The following is a 23,494-nucleotide window of genomic DNA, read 5'->3' as shown; positions in this document are numbered from 1 at the left end:
CTCCCTTTCCTCAAGATGTCTCTCTTTTCTGACTTACCCTTTCTCTCCCCACCTGTCTATTTTTACCTACCACATTGTCTCATTCATTTTCTCTTTTTACTAGCCCTTCCATTTTTATCCCTTTTTGGTCTTTAAGGCCCAGACCCGCAAAGGTATTTAAAATCCATGGAAAATAGGAGTGTAAATACCTTAGAGGATCTGGCCCTAAATTCCTCAAGGAAGTGGGGCCAGAGCATAGGTGTTGATCTTTCTCCCATGTGCATGAGAAAGGTGCACACGGGATGATCTGTGAGAGAAAAAAATGCCGAAGAGCAACCGGTAACATTGTCTTGCAGGGTCTGATCTTCCCAGCCTGGGAATGGCTAGCTCTGAAATTACTCATACTTTAGGTGACCACTGTTCAACTTCCCTATAGAGTTGGGGTGGCAGTGGGGTGACCAGGTGTCCCGATTTTATAGGGATAGCACTGATATTCAGGATTTTTTGTTATATAGGTGCCTATTACCCCCCCAGCCCCTCCCGATTTTTCACACTTGCTATCTGGTCACCCTAGGTGGCAGGATCCTGGGGAGAGGGTGGGGGAAGCCGATGTTGCTGGATCAGCGCTTTCCTCAAAAGTTTAGGGGGGCCCAGAAGAAAGTGGAGTTCTGACCCCAGCAAAGTCCTTCATGGCAAGAAAAGGAGAGGGCGAGGTCTCAGAAGAAACTGCCTTCAACTCAGATGGGTGTTGACCACGCTTAGACACCCGCCAGGCGGCAGCTGAGCCCCCCAGGAGAGCCGGCGGAGGCCGTCCCCAGATTGCTACGCGCCGCGGAAAGCAGGGAAAGGACACGCCGGGGACTCCGCGTCTGCTTCGAGCGGGGAGGGGCCAGCTCCGGGCTGCACCGTCCCCGGACGTCAGTGCCCGGGAGGGAGAGCGGAGCGAGCCGGCCAGGGCGGAGCGGGGACCCGGCCCAGGGCGGAGGCCGGCAGGCGGCTCGGCAGCGCTGGCGGAGCAGGGTAAGGAGCTGGAGCGCAGGCTGCTCAGCGAGTTGGGGAGGAGAAAAGGGGGCATTTCCGGGCGACTTCTTCCCTGTGGAGCCGCACGGGGGCTGCTCGCCTTCCCCGGGTCGGTGAGAGCAAGGGGACGGCTGCTGCTGCTCCCTGGCTTAGCGCTTGTGGGGATTGATCGCTGGAGACGCAGGAGGGAACTCAGCTGATTTCATCTCTGATCTGCTTTTTATGCCGGCTCTGTAGGTTGGGGGGCTGCCTCCCCCCAACACGTGGGTGGGAAGGACCTGGCCCATCTCAGACGCCACTGCACAACACAATAGCTTCTCCTCCTCTCTCCATAAGAAACTCTTTGGGTTTAGTTGACTCTAGCCCAGGGTTCGCAGGGCACGCTCACTCTCCCTGGCCAGGAATGCGATGGGTGTTGAAATGGGGACATCCGCAGCAGGTTAGCAATGGGAGCAGAGTGACGCTGGGGGCCTGGTTTTTTAAACTTAGCAGATCTTGTTGGCTGCTGGCTCCACAGGTCGCAGCAGAGAAAGGTGGAGGACGTGATGGCTTGATCACATTGATTAGGGGTATGGAGCAGCTTCCATCTGAGGAGAGAGTAACGAAACTGGGGTGTCTCAGCTTGGAAATAGACAACTAAGGCCACATCTGACAGAGGTCTATAAAATCATGACTGGTGTGAGAAAGTAAAGAAGGACGTGTTATTTACTGCTTCCCATAACAAATAGAAATAGGGGCCATCAAATGAAATCAATGGGCAGCAGGTTTAAAGGGAACAAGAGGAAGTATTTCTTCAATCACAATGCACAGTCAAGCTGTGGAACTCCCCTTGCCAGAGGATGTTGTGAAGGCTTAGCTATGGCAGGGTTCAAAAAAGAACTAGGTAATTTCATGGAGGATAGGTCCATCAATGGTGATTAGCCAGAATGGGAGGGATTGCTGTTTGCCAGAAGCTGGGAATGGGCGACGGGATGGATCACTTGATGATTACCTGTTCTGTTCATTCCCTCTAAAGCACCTGGCATTGTCGGAGGACAGGATACTGGGTAGATGGACCATTGGTCTAACCTAGTAGGGCTGTTTTTACAATCATCAGTTAGGCCAGCCCTTTACACAGTAAGACCCTTCTGTGGGTAATGCTAATAAGTAAAAGATGTACATGCTAGACCTAACATGAGAGGGATACAAGGTGCATGAGGTAATATCTTTTATTGGCGACCAACTTTTGTGTGGCTCAAAAGCTTGTCTCTCTCTCCAACAGAAGTTGGTCCATTGAAAGATATTACCTCACCCACCTTGTCTTTCTAATATCCTGGGACTGACTCGGCTACAGCAAGGGTTGGCATTGTCAAGCCTTAATGTTTGCAATGTGTCTCTAATAAGGGAAGAGGTGTTCTCGGGAAAGTTACACTTAAGGGTGATTTCATTAGAATAAAGAAAAGGAGGAATGGAAGAGCAAAGAAGGGGAAAACATTGTGCTTAGATGCTGAGGGCACCGATACTGCAACGTGCTTAATTTTACTCATTGATGTCAGTGGAGTTACTCGCAGTATGTACAGTTAAGTATGTGAATAAGGCTTTGCAGCATCATAACTGAACTGTGTATCTTCCATCCAAAAATATCAAAGTAGACAAAATGTCAGAGGCATGTGAGGATGACCTTGACAGCTATAACTATGTTGTGCTGCTGTATCTATAACTGGTGGCACTTTTAGTATAATTGTTTGTTTTCAGGCACTTATAACCTTCTGGGGGAAAAAAAATACCACTTGTGCTGAAACTTCACGTCTCCTCCCGAAGGTGAGATTTGTTTCTGTTCTGATTTTTTTTTTTTTTTTTGCACAGTTTGGCAAAATCCTTTATTATTTGTATTAGAGGCCTCGAATGAAATCAGGACCCCATTGTGCTAGGCACTGTACAAGCATGCAGTAAGGCCTTGTTATGGTTATGCCGTCAAAACTTTGCTGCTCTGGGGGTGTGAAAAAAACAACTCTCCTCCCCAGCGATATAAGTTTTGCCGGCATAAGCATGAGTGACGCTCTCTGCCAACATAGCAGCTGCCGCTTGTTTAGTTGGTTTTATTATGTTTGCGGGAGAGCTCTCTCCTGCTGACATAATGTGGCTACTCTCGTGCTTTTTGCAGCACACATTCTTCATGAACCCATCCTGATTTCTATAAATATATTTGCCAAACAGTTCAGATGAACAATTTTTCAGTTTATGGATTATTTGTGAACTGTTCCCTTTGACTATTTGCTGTTATATTTGTGCTGTATGATTGTCAACCAGAGTCACCTGATACTGTTTCTGTACCATTTTTGGATGAGAGAAATCTTTTAAATTGGAGAATAATGAACAGAAAACATTTTTGCTTGAGCACAAATAGCAGTGTTGACATGTAAAGTTATTTATACAAACTGTTGCTCAAACATTCATGAGAACAAAATACCCCAAGAAACTTTCCCAAGATGTTCATGAATTGCAAAGTAAAAGGTGAATACATTTTTACTGAATATAGTTGAATCAAATAGCTATTCAGCATTGAAATGAATATTTAAAGACCCTGCATTGCAGTTGTCATCCAACTCTACCTTGTAGCATTCAAATGTATTCCATGCTGAGTAAAGTTTACAACCAAGTGGAAAATATGTGTCTACGTCATGCTGGTTGTCTAAAGATTAACCTTGAATGATCCCATTTGGATAGTCAAAGTCATTGCTGCCATTTGAAATAACTGTGAACCAGCCAACCCCTAGACCCTAAACCTAGTCATGTAAGAGAGATTTCCATAAGCAGGTAGCAGCAGAATGTGAAAAGAAGAATCAAACTATGACGTAAAAGAGGTAGTTTTACTTTCATGGGACCCATTCTGAGAATATGTTTCTAGTAAACGATCCAGTTGTCATGCTTGTAGGGCGAACAGTGCTTTGGACCTTTTTAGTCTTTCTCAAGTGGACCTTTAAGAGACATACTGGGCTTCCTGCACCTCAAACTGGGTGGAACCATGCAGTTCATCCATTCTGGGACTGGTCTCTGGGTGTCAGCCCCCTATTTTCCCAACTGTGTTAATGCAACAGGCCCACCTGCATTTGGCCCCTGTAAATCCTTTCACTCTGAGGACATGCGATGGTTTAGTGTTCCCATTGAGCTTTCTTCTCAGCCTTGGCAAAACAGTTCTGTCACCGGGGTTGGGGTGGTGGATTTGTCTCTTCATGCTGTAATTAAATCTGGCTCTTATGTTTGAGTTTTGGGATACTCCTTAACTAGGCCATTTTGTGGTCTTTCTGTTTGGTTCCCTTAACAAGTCCTTAACGTCATAGCAAGTAACCCATCTTAAACAAACACAGAAGCATACACCTTGTTCATAAACTATAATACAGGTGTTTCCTAGCCTATCACACCTGTATAGGCAGCCGCAAAGCTGCCAGAGAAAATATAACTTACTTCACAAGTGGCAAATTCAGAATATTGCAGTAGGATGCCTATGTAAGGCACAAATTGGCATCTATCCAGGGTGCCAAAGGATTTCTCCATGAATATCATGCCTTTTAGACTGTGCTTTCTAAGTGTAAATAGACCAGTGACATTCTTTCTGCTCCAAACTCTGAGCTGCATAAAGTGTGTGTATGGGGGGAAAATCAAATTCCCTGTATCATTTCATTCTGCTAACATGCTTTAAAATGTAATAGAATGTCACTTTAAAAATGATCTTTAACAGGTTAGTGGTGCAAAGTTAATGGTTGGTATTACGAGATCAATACTTTTCTATTAAGGTTCTTATACTGTGTCCTTCACCATGATATCTAAATTACCATACCAAAATTCTTGTTTAGTGTGAAGATTGCTTAGATTTTCTCATGTGTAAAGAAATGGAACCAGGTATGGCCTGGTTTGCAGAGGTGCTGTGTATCTAGGTGGCTTAGATCTCTTCCTTGACTCTGTGAAACTGAATACCTTCTATGGTGTGACATACCAGGGTACAATCCAGACCAATGAGTAGCTGTGTCACCCCTGCCCTGTAACCTGGGGTGCCTTTTATAATGCCTTGTTGCTGAAGTTCTTAACCTAGATTGCTCACAAACAGCCTCCAACATGTAAACTATGTCTGTGTGTGCTGCAGCCTGCCAGCCACACCTTGGCTTAATGATTACCACAGGATGACCCCAACACACTCCCAGTCCCAGATTTGTCCCCAGAAATGTATGTCCGGTACTGCCCAATGCTGTCCTGAACAGTACAAATATAGTAAGTCTGTTATTCCTTTAAGGGAATAATATGTACGCAACTTACCCCAAATGGAGTTACTCAGATGCTTCAACTGGAACACTGGAATAGATAAAACAATAAAACAAGTTTATTAACTAAAGAGAGATTTTAAGTGAGTATAAGTAATGAGGGATAAAAGTCAGAAATGGTTACAAGAAAAATAAAGAAAAATTGCTTTCTCACCCACTTCTTTCAACAGTCCTACTGACCAAACTCTTTAGGTCAGGACCCGTCCTCTAGAGTCCAATGGCTGCTTCCTTTGTCATTTCAGGTGCAGAGAATGTGATGGGCAGGGGGAGAGAGAGAGGGCTATCTTGGCGTGTTTGCCTCTCCTTTTTATAGTTTCAGTTCCGCTCTTGAAAAATATTTCCGGCTGGGAGCAAGGCGATAGGTAGGCTGTGTGGAAGGGCATTCCATGCTGTTTCTTTGCAAAGGTACAGATTATTTTTTGTTCCTACCCCCTTTCCTGCCAAAGAATGATCTCTTAGCAGGTAATGGTACATCAGCCTTGTTTATATCTGGCTGAGGCATCAGCTTGCTCTTGTTCTCTAAGGAACTGGTTTGGCCACTCCGCAGACTTACCTGGAAAACGTGCATTTAGTCGTGATCTCAGCCTTACGTTTATAATTTCACGTGTAATTCAGACAGGTTAATTTTGATCAGCAAATTATGTGGTTTTTAAATGATACTTCATAAGGCACACCTTTTACAAACAATTGCGTGTTGGGTGTGAACACAGGGTTACATTCTTTCACACATGCTATGATTTGGAGATCAGGCTGGTAGCATTGGCAGATGGTCTCTTCCTGTCTCTGGATGAAGATGAAGTGTCAAAGCTGGCATTATTCAATATATCTGTGTCTTTGGTATTGTTGATTGCGAGGTGGTGTTGGACAGACCTGTAGGAATGGAGGAGGCTATTTTTTTTCAGGTGATTCCATTCTTGGTGATCATTCACAACTAATTTTAGAGGACCAGTTTTCCTCCTCCCCCTGAAGGTACTCTTATAAGTGGTTCCACAGGGTTCTGTCTTGTCTCCCCTGTGGAACGTGTATATGGGGCCCATATGAGGGTTAAAGGAGACATGAGTCTTCAGTGTATTGGTGATACACAGATGTCTATCACCATTTCATCCAACCCAGGCAAAGCTGTGCTTTCCCAGGATTTTTGGGAGCCATACATGAGGGCTAACTTGGAAAGACTCAGTCTGGATAAAACTAAGATAATGTTGATTGGGGAAGCAGCTACAAGACATGGCCAGGATTATGTAAGCCTCTTAGATCAGGGTATGCGTCTGCCCTCCTTTTGTTTGTATTCACAAAATCTAGGGATATGGCTAGATTTCCAGCTGCTCTTAGTCAGGTGGCAGCAGTGGTCAGGATAACACACATCTCATGTGCTTCTGGCCAGGAGGTCGTGAATTTTGCTTCTGGATGCAGGTCTCAGTGATATTGGTTATACTTTTGTCAGACTTCTTGAAGTTAGACTTCTGCTGTGCACTCTGGGGCTATGCCTGTTTAAGACCATTGTGAGCTGATGCTGATATTGAATTTGGCAGTCCACTCCTTAAGTGTTGTCTCCTGCCATGATCTTCACTGACTGCCTAGTAGCATCCTGGTGAAGATTACGATACTGTTCTATAGGTCAAAACCAATCAAAATCCATCGGTTTGAGTAACCATCTTTCACCACGCAGTACTGCTGCTGCTGTGATCAGCGGAGACATTTGGGTTTTGTTGTCTTATAAGAAAGGGGCTGCTGGCGAGTCTTTCTCAGTGATGACTCAACTTTGGGACTCACTCCCTGATTCCTGTCCAAAATAGTACAAATCTCTTGACTTTCAGAGCACTCTGCAATGCCTGTCTATACTCCCAACTTTTGGCTGAGTGGGGAAAAATTGTGAGGGGCTAATGGTGAATTCTTTGTCAAATTTCTTTGATTGTTGGCAAGGGGGTGAGTTGAAATTGCTGGATTTGTAATTTGTAAACTTTTTAAAAACTGGAGTCTTAAATATTTGTAAAAAGCACCCAAAGCTCATACATTTAAAGGAAATTACAGTGTGTTGTCTTTTGTTTTCTGTCCGAGACGTATATTTGAAGTATATGGAAGTTAAAACTTCTGTAGCCTGGATGAGTTGCTGAATATTCACTTATCAAGATATGCAACCAGGTCCATGCTGCGCATGGTGGTGGTGACATCCCTCATTTATTACACATTAAGAGTTTTAAATGGCCTAATTAGGCTTTATGAGACAATGCCTTAATTAATTTAATGTGCTGACTAGATTGTACTTTCAGTTAGTGAGGCAATAATTTTATTCTGGGATGAATAAACAAATGCTGATGCTGTAGGCCAAAGCCTCTTGTAGCAGAGGATTTGGATGGTTGTTGCTGAGTTAAATGGAAGCAACCTTAAGTTCTTATTAAATTGAAATTTTGTGTTAAATAATCACATTGTAAATGAGATTTTAGAAGTACAAAACCCAAAATAAGCTGTAAACTTTGGAAAACTGTAACTCTGTTATATCTGCCTCCATTAATGTTTTAAGTCAGTGGTCTCCAAACGTCTTCTATCGTGCCCCTTCCCCCACCTGTAATGGAATCTGTCTGCACCTTCCTTCAGGAACCGCGGTCAAGTGCCAGGACCAAGAGTGAGGCCAGAGCCGTGGGAGCCGAGGACCTCAGCCAGGGCCTGAGATGTGGCCAAGAGCCAGGGGTGGGTCTGGGTGGTGCTCCCTCCCCGTTCCTCATGGGGCTGCCCTGGGCCCTGCCGTGCCTCAGTGAATGTTCCTCTGTGCCCCCCCAAGGATGGCGTGCCCACAGTTTGAAAACCACTGTTTTAAGCCTTAATACAAAATTGCACAGTACAACTGGCTCTTATTGTTGCAGGAGCAATTGTTAATTAATTTCAGATACATCAAACATTTGGCAAGCTGACTTTTAAAAAATATATACATTAAACCGAGTGTATATATGGCAAATGGAGTGCAATATATGCATATCTTCAGAGATACACTGTATATATACATGCTGACTTGAGATTAATCCAGCTGACACTGGATGTCACCATTGTACCACACAAACATAACTGAAAGCAGGTTGGGACCTCATTTTTAGTGTGTAAAGCCAGTTTTCATGTGCTTTTGAAAAAACTGTTTTGGTTTGTGGCTCTCCCACGGCCATGAAAACACTCCTGTTGTGGAACGCTATAACATTCAGAGTCCAGTCTTGTCACTCCTATTCAAAGTGAGCCGTGTCTTTCGGTGGTTGTAGTCCCATTGATTTCAGTGGAACTGACTGCCACTCTTACATTGCGCAGTCGAGGTGAAATCCATGCAACTACTTGTGGAGTAGAGTGTTACTCAGTGTGAGTAAGATGGCAGAGACAGGAACTCATATAATACTGGATATAACCAGTTTTGGGGTGTGGGATGAAGTGACAGGTGGAACATTACTTTTGAAAAACCAAATAGTTAAACTGAAATGGTTTGGATTGCCAATAAAAAATTACTGACATCTTTTGGGCTGAAGCACATTTGGATGTATATTCAGTTGCAACTCTTGGATATGGGACTTCCTTTTAGAAAAATAGTAACACAAATCTTGAAAACTGAGCGGTCCTTTAAAATATGGAAATTATGCATAAGGTCATATTTGTAGTGGTCTTATTAAAGGCATTTTACTGTGTAATATGTGCCTTACTGTATATGTTGTTTATAATGCAATGGATGTGTAGATGCATGTACAGAACCAAGTTCACTCTCTATAGATATTTTTATAAATAAAAGACAAAACCCACTTCTGTCCCAACTGTACAGAACACACATAATGACTACTGCCCTGAGGCTCGTAGAACCTATAACGAGAGAGGACCGAGGGATGGAAGGAAACTATGTCCTTTATGGATCCTCTTGTGCCCAAATCACTGAAGAAACAGAATACATAAAAAAGGTATAATATTTTCATTATTCTTATTGTGCTGTCTTGTCCTCTGATCCAGAGAAGAACAATGAATAAAATCCCCTGTAAGTAAGAAATTAAAAAAATTGAATCCTTCTGCACAGTCTGAATTTTCCACGCTAAACAAGTGTGTGTGTGTGTGTGTGTTTCTCTCTGTGTGTGTTGATTTAGTGGGGAAATTCAGAGTTCACTGTCCCTTAAACTCTTTCTGGCCTAATGCCATTATAATGGAGTCTAATACAAAACCTCAAGGAATATTGATTAGTTGGAGACAAGGATTTAATTAGGGTATGTACTTCTGTCTTTGCCTCTTCATAATGAGTTGTATGAGGGAGTAGACCAAATACTTGTCAGAATGTCTCTCTGAGAATTTTGTACCAAAATTCTCAAGCACCCCATGATCCTTTGTCATATTCATGATGCAATGTCTGAGGAAGGGATGAATTTTTGCAACATGTGTGAGACTTATAGCAGAGGCCCTCTTCTGGGTCAATGAAAATTATGTTGATCCTGACTCTAGATAATTAAATTCCATGCATCAATTTCTGCATCAGAGATCTCTTGAACAATAAGGTTTGGCTTGTTGAAGACAGATGATTTGTTTCTGGTATCCAAGCAAAAGAGCACAGTGGCGATAGTGCTCAAAGACACTTTTTCTGCATTGCTGCTGACCTAAGGAGAACATCCTGGAATAACTAACAAGGAAGATCAACAGGAAAAAATAATCCAAAATAAAAATACCTTTTTGTGAACTATTTCTAATTTTTTCCCCCCTACAGATCAGATCCACACTAGCAAAGATTCAAAATCAGGTATGCAAAGAAGCAGCAAACCATATAATTGTAAATGACAAAACAGAGGCAAAGGCATGCTTTCCCTTCCAGCTCCCAGCCCCAATCTAACTGCGCAGCAAGTCATCACCTCCCTTCTGGCTCCCGGTACACTCTCCACCTTCATCAGTACACACACCACTGACAGAAGGAAGGTAGTGTGGACATCAGCCACCTTAGTAATTAATGTGGTGCCTGTCAGTTGACTGAGGGCATGTCTACACGAAAAACCTAAATCTTCTCTTCTCCAGACTAAACAAACCCAATTTTTTCAGTCTTCCCTCATAGGTCATGTTTTCTAGACCTCTAACCATTTTTCTGGACGCTCTCCAATTTGTCCACATCTTTCCTGGAATATGGCACCCAGGATTGAACACAACACTTCAGTTGAGACCTAATCAGCATGGAGTCAAGTGGAAGAATTACTGCTCATGTATTGCTTACAAAACTCCTGCTAATAAATCCCAGAATGACGTTTGTTGCTTTTTTTTTTTTTTTTGCAACAGTTGGACACTGTTGACTCATATGTAGCTTGTGATCCACTATGACCAACAGATCCCTTTCCGCAGTGCTCCTTCCTAGGCAGTCATTTCCCATTTTGTATGTGTGCAATTGATTGTTCCTTCCTATGTGGAGTACTTTGCATTTGTCCTTGTTGAATTTCATCCTATTTACTTCAGACCATTTCTCCAGTTTGTCCAGATCATTTTGAATTTTATCCTCCAAAGTACTTGCAACCCCTCTCAGCTTGCTATCATCTGCAACTTTTATAAGTATACTCTCTATGCCATTATCTAAATCATTGATGAAGATATTGAACAGGACCAGACCCAGACCTGATCCCTGCAGGACCCCACTTAATATGCCCTTCCAACTTAACTGTGAACCACTGATAACTACTGCCTGGGAATGGTTTTCCAACTAGTTATGCATGTGAAAACTGAGATTATTCAATGGTTTATAACTTGACCGGACTTTGGTGCATATTAACAGGAATATCAAAAGGCACAGAGGCCACCTTCTTGCCAATTATCTAGTCTACGCACTAAAGCAGAGACTTTCTCTAGCATCATTCTGAAACAGCCGAACCATTTTGGCAGAGACTTTCCAAAAATACTCACCCTGAAGTAGACACCTGGCATGAAAAGTGTTAGCCCAAATGGTTAAAATATGGCAAATATAAGCAACTAAAAGAGGGTCTTGTAATGGGAAGTTTCAGGCAACCTTTATAATAGGGGTTGCTGCCAATCCCAAGACTATAATACACCATATGCTGCAATGTTCTAAATGTTAATTAATCTCAAGTACGAAGTAACACTCTGGAGAATCAAAAGCAGTTCTTTATTGGTAATGACATACTAATGCTTTCAAATGTAAAACCCTGGAGAGCTGCACAAATAGAACACTATTTTATTTAATATTGAATGTAGGGAATTAGTCAATACCTGGAAACTGTGATGATTGTTGCTCTGTAAATATTCTAGATCATGATTCTGCAATGAGCTAGCCTGTGATAGGAAGGTAGATGGGTGCAGGGTTACTTTCATGAGCCTAGTTTGCTGAAGTTGTCTTTTACAAGTTATTTTCATGTTCATTCATTTTTAGCCACCTTTCCAAGTGCCCGGAAATGAATTGGAGGCCGAGAAGGACATGCTTAACTCCAGCTACGGTCTAACCATGGCAAAGATGAAAGCGACTGAACAGCAGCTCTTAGTTGTGAAGAGGGAGAATGAAATACTAAAGATCAAGGTGCATTCCATTTTAGCAGTCTCTAAATGAATATTTCAGCTTGTCAGCCCAAGAGACGATCTAATTTTATCTGGACTGAAGTTCCATCCCAGCAGTAGCAGGAAAGCAATTGTGCATTGTGGCGTTGCCCTCTATATATAGTGCAGTAACCCTGCAGAGTCTGATCTGGTTTTCTCCTTAGTTAAAAATCTGTTTCATTCTAGCTGATGGTGGAATTCATACTGAATCCACTGTTGGGAATTACGGCTTGGGCTATGCTCTGGGCTTGGATTTTCAGGCAGTGGCTCCTGGCATGAAGTTTGCTCAGCCAATGGTCTAGAGCAGATGTACTTGCAACCAGCCAGAAAAGTATCTGTCATTTAAAACCCTCAACCTTCATCTCAGGTCAGGAGAGGCTCTTGTATCACCTAACAAATCTGCATCCTTTATTCAAAAATTAGAATTTAAATTCTATTTGTCATACTTTTTATGGGTTTGTAGGATATATTTTTTTTGTTTGAAAGAATTGGTGCAAACAGCTGTGCAAACAGGATAACAACTGTGTCATTTTTGTGCTACCTGATTTCCACACCACACATTTAAAGTGTGACTTAAGTTATTAATCCTGTTGCAATGGCCTCTTCCAGCTGGATGCTACAAGAGAAGGAGGTGCACAGTCTCTAAGACATGCCTCGCAAAGTCTATACGAGAATTACTACTGTCGGTCTGAAGAACTTAAGAAAAAGCATGAAGATGATAAACAGCGGATGCAGGTACAGCACTCTCCTGTGTGTGGAAAAGGCCAACCTTGGAGCATATAGGGATCAAATGTTCCTTCTGTCCAATGTGCTGGCAACTCCATAATGTCAACATAACAAATCAGTACCTTGGATATATAAACAGAGGCCTAATTTTTTTCAAACATGACTTTTAGGGCCCAACTTAAGATTCCTTAAAGGGGCCTGATTTTCAGAGGATTGCTCAGCACATTCTAAAAACCAGGTACCTTTAAGGTATTGGACACCCAGTGTGGAGGCATCCAAAATTACTAACCACTCTTGAAAGTGTAGGTCAGGGCTTCTAATGCAGATTCCCATTGTCTTATAAGCTTATCTTTAACTACAGTACAATAGAAAAACATGGAAAGCTTAAAACAAAAATCTTGTTCTATTTTTCCTGACTTCAAGTGTCCAGTCTCAGATTTGTTGGGTACAGTGCTCAAAATGAGGCAAGTATAAAGGGGTAGAATTTGCCCTATCCTCTCACAGCTCACTATTGGGGAAAGAAATGTGGATCTTTCTTGACTACGAGTGGTCAGGATTTCCCTGGGTGGAGGGGCCCACACGTGTTTGATTCCAGGACTGGCTACAGCCCTGAAGAATAGCAGCAAAACAGTTTTGCTGAAAATGGAAATCATCATCTTCATTCATTTTGGGGTTTTTTTGGCATTTTTTTTCTAACCACAGACTTGCAAACTTGAGCAAGAAAAAAAATTCAAACAAAATCTAGAAAATGTCAATTGTGTAACTGAAAGACTTGAAGAAAAGTACAGCCGGATTGGAGATATGGAGAAACTAGTGCAACGGATGGAAGAGGTATGCTCATACAGCCCATTCATGTTTCTTGATAAGCAATAGGAGTCTTTCCTATGCAAGGATCAGGGCCACAGTCTATGAGGCTATTACATGGATTTTATTAGTATCTGTTGTACAATACTGAGGCCTGACCTTGCAGGCCGTTGGCCATGTGGATAGTCCTTGCTCACTTGCATATTCCTCTTGATCTGGAACAGATCCTGTGAGTAAAAATGTTAAGGTTCTCTTTGGAATTACAGTAAATATCAGTTTCAATTTTATTAGCTCCTACCTCTTAAGTAATAGAACTACAGCATAAAGGATATTCTAAGCACACTTTATTGTCAGTCTCATGTTACTTTAAAAAGTTTTTGGCCCAAATCCTCGACTGGTATAAAAACCCCCTTGATTTCAATGAGGCCATCTCAATTTACATCAGTTGAGGATCAGGCCCTTTAAATGTAAATGAAATGAGGGTTTGGTTTTGTTTTCTTTCAGTTATTTAAACACTAGATTTTAAATCAGTTAATTTATGGTGGTTAGATTAAGTAAATTAATTCTAATTTATGAGGCTTGAAATGTCTTGGTTTCCAATGGTTTCTAAGCAGAAACACCTTCAATTCCTATTCTTGCATTGTCAAAGGACCGTGTATAGCAATATGCTATTAATTGCCTCCCTTTTGTAGTGAATTCCTTTCCAAAATCCTTCCTAAGTTCTCAGCTGATTCAAAAGCAGTGAGTGTTTCCAAGAACAATTTTCCAATTGTAATAAATAGTCATTAGCGAGTGAAAGGTATTGCAGTGAGCATATTACGTAAAATTCAACTTTCCTCATGTGTTCTGGAGTGATTAAGAATGCAGCAAGACTACATATCACTCATACTGCTCCTGCCAAAAAGTCAGATGAAAAGCATTTAAATGTGATGCGCTTTTGGGATATTTTTCTCACTTGTCGTGCCACTCTGTGGTATGATCCTGCCACAACTAAGCTGCAGCCTGTGATGGGGAAGTAGGCAGGGCTGCAGAGGGGTTCTGCAGCTGTGGGAGTTCCCCCCAGTAATTATGAATGAGTCGTGTAGAGATAATCGGGTGAGGGAGCTCATTCTGCAGTGGCTGCTGCAATGTCATTTAATAGGGTGTCACCATGTGCACTCTCTCTCCCCCTCCATGTCAGATCAATTCCAGTACCCCACGAGTGCAGAAGCAGGAAGGTGGGCCATGTCTCCACCCTAACCGCACTCATCTCTCCATCAGCGCTGCTAGATTCTCTCCTTGTTCTTGTGTTTAGGGTCAGGAGGACTGGAAATGTGGCTGGCTTATGTTCCTGTGGCCAAGGATTGGGACAGCTCCTTCTGCCCTCCCTTCACTTTCCCTGATCCCTATCTTTGCACACCTGTGCAGGGTCAGCCACAACAACTCATCTGCAGATATTTTTAATGTACCTTTGAACTCCTTCCTCCCCAAGCTGTGCTGTCCCTTACTGTGCTCCCCAAAAGCATTTCTCAATGGTGTTCCCCAGCCCTGCCCTCTGTCACATGCAGGCAATCCTGCAGTAGGTTGCGTGGGTGTAACTGAATGCAGTATTTAGCCTCCAATTTCTTACCCCATGCACTGAGGCTTTCAGAGGTGCCTCCTGTAGCTCACCTCTGATGGGCTAGGCTGACAGCAGCAGGTGTGTGTGTGTTGCACTGTGGAGCTGGCTGAGGAAACGTGCTGTGGGTAGAACACGCAAAGCCTCATTTTCGTGGCTACATGCACCACAGCTAGGATCCCCGACAGCCAGCTCCATAAGCAAACACATCAATTTGTAAACCTTGTTTGACTCAAATCACGTGCTCCTAAAATACTTAGGGTGAAATCTTTGCCATATTGAAGTCAGTGGTAAAATTCCTTTTGACTTCATTAGGGCCAGGACTTCAGCCTTATAGACTAAGAAGATACATCATGGGGTGGCTTTATGTATTAGTATACCCTTTAAATTTTCCACTAGCAATTATTGTACTCGGGTCACTAAATAGTTAGAGGTGGGTTACCAACATTTGTTACTTAAAATGTATTCAACTGGAAATTTTCTTCTTAATCTCTTGACCCTCAAATCCATCTTTACAATGCAAATTGCCATTGTCCTTTTAGTATAGTTCCTGGAGCAGAAAGTCTTTAAACACATATCAGTCAAAAAGCTAATCTAATTTACTGACCGGCTTTCCTTATTTTTTTTAAAAAATATAAGATTTCTAGCCTTTTAAATTGAAATAATTCTTTTCACTGTAAATCAAGACACAGATGCTCCCTGGCCAAGTCAGAATGACGACAGATCTTCGCAAGGGGATGAGGGTATACCTTTAGGTAAATTTCCAGCTGGTTACAGCTGACTTATCTCTAGTGGTTTTGTCTGGTTTTGGATAGTGATTGGAACTCTAGTCAATCACTTCATATAAGTTATATATGTACATTATTACTACTTCATTGTTCCATAGGAAAAGAAAGCTTTGATAGAAAAAAAACGATCATTTGAAGAGAAGCTTCTAGAGATATCAAACACTGAAGATACTAAGAGGTGAGAAAATAGCACATGAAGAAATGTTTTTTCTGTTCAGTAGGATTGCTTCATGTGAAATACCTACCAATAACTTGGCTAAGTTCTCCCTAGTAGCGGATACATACATGGTGTTATGCCTTATGCCAGCCCTGTCTTTACTTTTTCAAGAAGAATAAAAGGTCTCCTGTGACATGTCCAGTAGGGTTTCCAGACCTTGATTTATTTAGAGAATAAGTAATCATTCTCTACTCCTTTAACATATGAAGGCACGTGATCAGGTCTTGCTGTCCTTACTCTGGGAAAACTCTTGTTTCAATTAACAGGAATTCTGAGTAAGAGACTAATTGCCGGATTTGGTCTGCAGAGAGGAAACCATTCTACCCATCTCAACCCCCACCCTGTTTATCAGAATCAATATCTCAATGGCTTTTGGGGCCTCTCCCAAACAATATATTTTAATAATGTCTATCTTAGGTGCAGTTCAATTTCCTTATTCTCTTCTTTGCTTGAAAGTAGGCAATCATAGAAATGCAGGACTTGAAGGGACGCCTGACCAGCCACCTGCACTGAGGCAGGACAAAGTAAAGCACCTGACAGGTGTTTCTCCAACCTGATCTTAAAAAGGCAATGCAGTCCTGGGCACAGGGCACTGGCCAGGAAGTTAGTAGACCTGGGTTCTGTTACTGACTCTGACACTAACTTTCTGTGTGAGCTTGGACATGTTGTTTCACTTCACTTCTGTTTTCTCTCTCACTCCGTCTTGTCATGAACATCTTCCATTTTAATTAGACAAGGCCTGTCACTTACTACATGTTTGTACAGCAGCTTACACAATCAGGTTCTGATTTCTGCTGTGGCCATTAGGTTCTACTGTAATACAAATAAGATGATGAGGAATGGAGGATTTCTTTCAGGGATTTGTGGATTGTTTCGCTTTTTCTCTTTGCATTCACAACTGTAAAGGTTTCCATCAACTTCTGATTTAGATCCACACATCACCTCCACTCCTTCCTTAATTGCCCTTTTCTGTCCCAGGTGAGAAACTTTGATAAGGTTGCCATCTATTGTTGAAATTTTGCCAGTCAGAAGAATTTCACTCAGCTCCACTGTCTAGTGTTCATACGTTATATGTGCCAGTACAGTTCCCACTGATTTTTTTTGTTCAGTAGCTAGTGTGCCATGTTCGTCTACAGCATGGATTTGCAAATACTCAGTTTACAACTGAAAGACTAAAAGGCCTTTGGCTCTTCTCTCTCACATACCTATTGTGTCCGCCATATGAGAGAGATGCTAATCTCAGAAAGGCTCAGTATTGGTTATGGGCCCTGCTCCCTTAATTTCAATAGGCATATGCCACTAAAGGTACCTCTGCACAGCCCATGGCAGTGAGCCTCCTGACCAGGATTGATAGACTGATGCCCATCTCCTTCCTAGGCTTCAGGGCCCAAGCTCCAGCCCAAGCCACAACTTCAAAACACTGTTGATGCAGCTATTTGTAGAGTGCTAGCACAAGCCCTGCAAGCCCAAGTTGGTCAACTCAACCTGGGAGGCTTACTGCCATGGGCTGTGTAGATGTATCCTGAGAGAGCAAGTTACTATGCAGTGCATCACTTTGGCAGTATGTCTGCCATGATAAACTGTTGAACAATTCTTCCAATATATTATGCCCAAACAAACATTATTCTTCCAGTATGAAGGGTGCTGTTTTTCCTATCATTGAATGTAGTTATAATGTAAGAAATAAATTACAACTTTTCCTGCTTTTATACCAGATTACGCCTATTATCTGTGAATTGAATTAGTTAATGTACAGCTGCTATGAGTTGAGGCCAATACAATGAATTGGAATCCCATATGCACTGTGATGGTCCCATGTGCACTAATCTGGTCACTAAAGAAATCTTAATACCTATATTTACAATTCATATATATATAAATATAACTTTGGCCAAACCCAAAAGGTTGGTGCTTGGATGGCTAGTTTGTATATTCTTGATTCAGAAAGCATATGTAAGACCATTCAATAGATCCTTTGGGAATAATATATACCCTTAAAATAACAACTGAAAACGTTATTGGTAATCTGTCTTTTCCTCACCAGCTGTCTTGATCTTCAAGTGGAGATTTCCACTCTACAAGAGCAAATTTCTCACTTGCAGCATGTGATCCAGTCCCAGCATCAAAGCCTACGCAGTGTGATACAAGAGGTCAGGTTAATAGAGCACGTTTAATGTTTAGGGAACAGACAATAGAGACGTTTTTTAGTGTTTCTGTCACTTTGTGAAGTGTATAATTGATGATGTGATCTCCATCACAGGACATGCAAAACAGTTAAAAATAGATGTGTAATATTTTATATTTCTTTAAAAGAAAAGAAGGTGGCATCACTTTAAAAAAATGGGGGGGATTCTACCCACAGGGTGACAGTTATTGAAATAGAATGTTTCAAGGAAGGAAGGTTTTCATTTCCTTCAAGTGGGATGGAAGGGTTGAGGTAGCTGCCCAAGGAGCATAGAAGAAGAGGCCTCTACCGTAGGGGCTACATCAAGACATACTGAATCCCCAACCAATTTAAGGTACATTCAGAATACCCCTTAAATGTGGGATGTGGTAGACCATGGATACTCACTCACCAGAACAAGACTTAGTGTAGCTTCTGAAATAGTGGTTAGCTATTGCTTCAGAATACAAGAGATGCAAACCTCTTGTGTATGTTCCACAAAATGAATTACCTTTTTATGGGGACCACTGAGTCTCTAGTAATGCTTCACTGCTGCAGTTATAGGCACTGTGTAAGACAGATTCCCATACCCCTGTTTATTTTATTGACTATTGGCCGTTCCTCACTATAGACTCAAAGCCTGCTTGCCTGATGCATACAAGGAGTCCTAGTGAAGGCAGAGACTGCTCGCGTGAGCAAAGCAAGAAGGATCTGGTCCGACATAAAGCTGGAGCAAATCTTGAAGCCATTTTAATATTTATTTCTTTACATCCATTTTAAAGAGGGTATTAATATGAGCTGCTGTTAGGAAGAGTATCAATATGAGTTCAGCTAAATTACCTGTACAACATTTAATTCATATTTTGTGAATCATCATAGGATGGGAACTTCTTTCATCAGCCTTAGCTAGCTTAGGCTAAGGAAGCTGCCTGTGGGGAATAAATGTGTGTTTGGGCACATATACCAAGAATAAAAAAGGCAGACATGTTACCATAAGTGAATGTGCAACTTCATGATCTGTTTAAAAAAAAAAAAAAAGTCAGACAATCAATCATGTCATCACACTTTCTCTACAGCATTTTATCATGTAGATTTCAGAATATATCTACTTTCTTGATCCCCATGCTTTGATAGGGTATCCCCCTAGTTCAGGTTTGGTTATCAAAAGTATATCTAATTGTATTACAAGGTTTGAAAACCAGAGCTAACGTTACTTTCTAACTCCTAGATCGAAGAACTGAACAATGAACTACAAAACCAAGATAAAAAAATTAAGAATATGAAAGAAAAGATAAATATACTTCAAGCTCAGGTAAAGGGAAAGAATGTATCATACCAAACTCTACAATTGTGAGCCCAAAACTAATTATTTAAAATCTGCATGTTTTTGTGTCTTCTTTTTTCTTCATCCAAGTAGTCATCACGAGATTTATACCATCTTCTTCAGCCAATTGTATGGTACAATAGTATTCTTTAAGTATTTTCCGAGGACAGAGAAGTGGTTTGTACAGTGAAGGTGGGATTTCAAAAGCACTCAACAAGGGTCTAAGTTTGCTCCTATTGAAGACAATGGTAAGTTAGATCAAAGCAGAGTGCTTTTGGAAATCTCTCACTCTAAATATCCCCAGAACTATTTTTATTCAATGTACAGTATTGGTGAGTTGGAGCGGGGCGGGGCAAAACAGCTAATTTCTATTTAACAATTATTAGTTGCATTATGGTAGCGCACACTACCTGCCAGGCACTTTCCAAATATATGCTAAGACATTGTGCCTGGCTCAAAGAGCTCAACCGAAGAACATAAGCATCGTATGAAGACATAGAGATGAGGAATGAAAGGATAATCATTTTTGTGTGTTCACTTTCCCTAGCCAGCCCTCTAACTAATAATTATTTCTTAGTGATTTCTTATAAGCTACAGGCTGGAAGTGGGTTTTAGGGAGGAGAGGGAACATGTTCTGCATTTCATAGGGACTGGAGGAAAGCAGTGTGGGTTTTGGGGTCGCTAGAGAGGAAGAAGTTGCAGTAGTGAAAATATTAAATGAATGCCTGGATGAGAATTTTAGCAGTGAGGATATAATTTAGGCCCCCCTCCAGCAAACACTTACACATGTGGTGAACTTTACACACACAAATAAAGTGAAGCATGGGTGTAAATATTCTCAGGGTAGAGCCTATAATATAGTATGTTTGGATTTTCGAATAATGTCCCTGGCTCGCTTTCAGCTTCTGAGGAAATATTAAATCTTGGTACTTTGTAACCTAATACTTTCAAGTGAAGAACTGTGCATTCTTTCAAAATAATTACCCCATATTTTCATCATTACATGGAAATTAGCTTCTTGTCAATTTTACATAATCTTCAACAGCAATATTGTTGTTTTTGTGTGTTTTTGGCAACATTTTACAGTTTGTGACAATCTTGTGTAATGAAACAATATAGTTCCTGATATCCCATTGTAAACACTAGTCTATAATCCTGTAATTTACATTGGTACAAACATTAGATATATCACAAATAAAATGCTTTTCTGCTATTCAGAATTTTAATTTCAGTTTAAGTAGATCCAGTAAATTGATTATAATTCCAATATGTGAGGGGGATTATATATAATACACACACACATACACACACACACACACATATATATAACATATTATATGTATTTATTGTATTTTTATATGTTAATTATAACTAATTGAATAGTTCTATACATTTTCAAAGTGACCTGTACAAGATAATTGGTGTTACAGTATCCCCATTCACGCACTGTATGTAAAGCCATCCCTGCCCCAGGAATCTCAATCTAAATAGACAAGACCAATCAAAGGATAATTATTGCCATTTTTTAGACAGTCCAGAAAGGAAGACTAGTGCATCAAGGGAAATATTGTCTAGCTGGAGTGTCCAGGCCATTGAGGAGAACGGGAGTATGAGGCGCCACAGCAGAAGACCCGAATCAAAATATTCTGGGGCATTGGTTTTTTGATGGAATATAATTATATAAAAAAAAAATTGGTGAAGTCAAAACCCCAATTTCTATTAGAAAAACAGTTTTGATGGAAAATTTTCAACCATCAAAAATACTTTTCAATTAACAAAAATACTCCTCAACTTCAAAATGGCTGTGAGGGATTTTCTTACGGGTAGAGCAAAATCCAAACAGTGACAATAATGCTGGGCACAGGAACTTGATGTTTCTTTGGGTTTTGAGGATCAGCCAGCATGCCAAGATGTATGGACATTCTGGATGACCTATAAGGCCAAATCTTCAGCTGGTGTAAAGTGGAATAGCTCTATCAAAGTCAATGTACTAATTGGACTTGCTTCAATTAATCTGTGGTGTTGATTTATACCAGCTAAGGATCTCACCCACAAACTGTATCTTTGACTTCCTTAAATGCTATATTTTAGTGGAAATGCAATTAATTTTATGTCTCAATTTCAGAATAAAGAACTTAAATGCAAAGTGGAATTCTGGTCTGGCCAATCCAAGTTGACAGTTTCAAAAAGCGTCTCAACAATGTAAGATTCTTTGACGTTATTACCATATATCTGAAAGCTCTCTGCCTACACCATCTAATGTTAATCTTAAAAAATTGTGTTGAATGATTAATAGGTGCTATTTGTGTGTTAATGTCAAATTTGTTTCAAACTGCTTGAATTAATTTCTATTTTGGTCTTGTTGGAAATAGTCATAACATTTTTACACTGTAGTTTCTTTATAAAGAAAGATAACACAAGCCTCAGTGTCAGAGAGAAGGTAAGTAACTGTCATTCTAAATAACAGGGGTCTTAATTGTCAAATTAGCAATAAATCCAAAAGTGGTGCAACCATCTGCCTAAATCTCATTGCATTCTGACTTGCAAATGGCGGTGTCCTCAGTTGTGAAAGAGATGTGATGTTTGTCCTATTTCCTGAGTCACTGATGCAGTCAAAATCATACAACTACACTAACTAGTTAGCATCTGTACAAAATTGTAAGTCAGATCAACACTAAATATGAAGAGGAGCTTTTAATAATTGGTAAAGAGATGGTGAGCACTGTGATTAGTATCAGACTAGGATTAGAGGCTCGCAGTTTCAACCATAAAAACATCTTACAGTAGAGGAATGCCATCTCCATTAATGCCACTTCAATGATGTATGTAATTACATAGGAGAGTAAATGACACATTCACCAAAACAAATGACATGAGGAAAAAATATTAAGATCCTTTCAGAAAACAAAAGGGAATGTTATAGCTACTTCCATGGGTCTTGTGTGGGATCCACCTTAATTGCATTAGAGGAAGTGAATTGTTCATCCAAGGACCAGCATTGATGGTTGCTGGAATGGAGAGAAAGTCATTACTACTGATGGCAGATAGCCATGATTCAGGCCTCTGATAAGAGGTTGTAAGGGAGGAAGAATGGGGGTGTGTGGAGAAAGTGTATTTCACACCAATATCTGAGTACAGTAGAAGTTGTTGATGGCTATACTAAGTTTGTTTTATATTTGTGTGCTTCATATTCTGAGTAATCTTTATCTTCTTTTTTAGTTCTTCCAGGATTGATGTGGTATCTCCCTACGCATTGCTAGCTAGGCTACGGAAGCAAAATGGCTAGATAAGTCCATTATTTTCCAGCATCCTCAGAAGGAACTCTGTGTCTCTCTGCTAATGATCCTCCATTCAGTCCTTTTATATACCCAGAAGTTTGAACACTTGACGTGCTTGACCACCAGGATTGGCGCTTGGACAGAAAAGGCTGCATAATGAAAATGAATAAACAAATTTGGATTTGAACTGAAGAGACACTGTGTTCATTAAGGTATAGCCAAATGACAGCAGCATCCTGTGGACATTGCTGAATGGTGAAATATACGCCATTGTAACAGCTTCTTACCTATGAAAGATTCTATCTTCAACAAGCATTTTATGGGTCCTGCTGTACATCAAACAATATCTAAGAGCATATTCAGGATGTAGCAAATGAAAACTTTCATAATTATACAGAAAAAACTGGTATTTATCAAGTTTTAACACAATACTGTAATGTAACTTTGGCAATTAAGAAGTTGATCATTGTAAAGGACTATTGAATAAATTATATTTAATCTTTTTAATCTTGCTATGTTAGCATCTTAAACTTATTTCTAAACATCGATAGTAATGGTGTATGGATGGGCTTTTTTTCAGTTGTCAGAACATGATATAGTAGCAGGTTATTGAAGCACTGTCAGACTTTGGGAAAAATCTAATTACTGCTTTAAAAAAGCTTACCTTCTCTGGCACTTAAAACAGAATTTATTGCTCTTCCAAGAAAGATGTTAAACTGTTTGCAATCACCATATGTAGCCTAAAACGGTCATCTGACTTAAGTGTTTCGTACTATG

The 23,494-nt window shown here is 40.8% G+C and overlaps 1 protein-coding gene across 5 annotated transcripts; it reads left to right on the top strand.

The window, feature by feature from the left end:
- Positions 1 to 758: 758 nt before the first annotated feature.
- On the top strand, positions 759 to 23,224 carry CCDC68 (coiled-coil domain containing 68). 5 transcript variants are annotated; one of them, XM_067545427.1, is made up of 12 exons: positions 760 to 999; positions 2,734 to 2,799; positions 9,082 to 9,214; positions 10,003 to 10,035; positions 11,659 to 11,802; positions 12,429 to 12,554; positions 13,248 to 13,376; positions 15,833 to 15,912; positions 17,996 to 18,101; positions 19,344 to 19,427; positions 21,565 to 21,641; positions 22,659 to 23,224. In XM_067545427.1, exons 3-12 carry the CDS (start codon positions 9,092 to 9,094, stop codon positions 22,723 to 22,725), a joined length of 969 nt encoding a protein of 322 aa, XP_067401528.1. In that variant the 5' UTR covers positions 760 to 999; positions 2,734 to 2,799; positions 9,082 to 9,091; the 3' UTR covers positions 22,726 to 23,224. The 5 variants fall into 5 exon arrangements, with proteins under 5 accessions (XP_067401531.1, XP_067401528.1, XP_067401527.1 ...); XM_067545428.1 differs by lacking the exon at positions 760 to 999 and adding an exon at positions 1,423 to 1,438; XM_067545426.1 differs by lacking the exon at positions 2,734 to 2,799 and having other exon boundaries at positions 761 to 999.
- The last annotated feature ends 270 nt before the right edge of the window (positions 23,225 to 23,494 follow it).

The sequence above is a fragment of the Emydura macquarii genome, unplaced genomic scaffold (assembly GCF_026122565.2).
Source record: "Emydura macquarii macquarii isolate MOO-44397 ecotype Brisbane River unplaced genomic scaffold, CSIRO-AGI_Emac_v2 contig_1045, whole genome shotgun sequence".
Classification (NCBI taxonomy): domain Eukaryota; kingdom Metazoa; phylum Chordata; order Testudines; family Chelidae; genus Emydura; species Emydura macquarii.
This window is presented reverse-complemented; position numbering and strand designations above follow the sequence as displayed.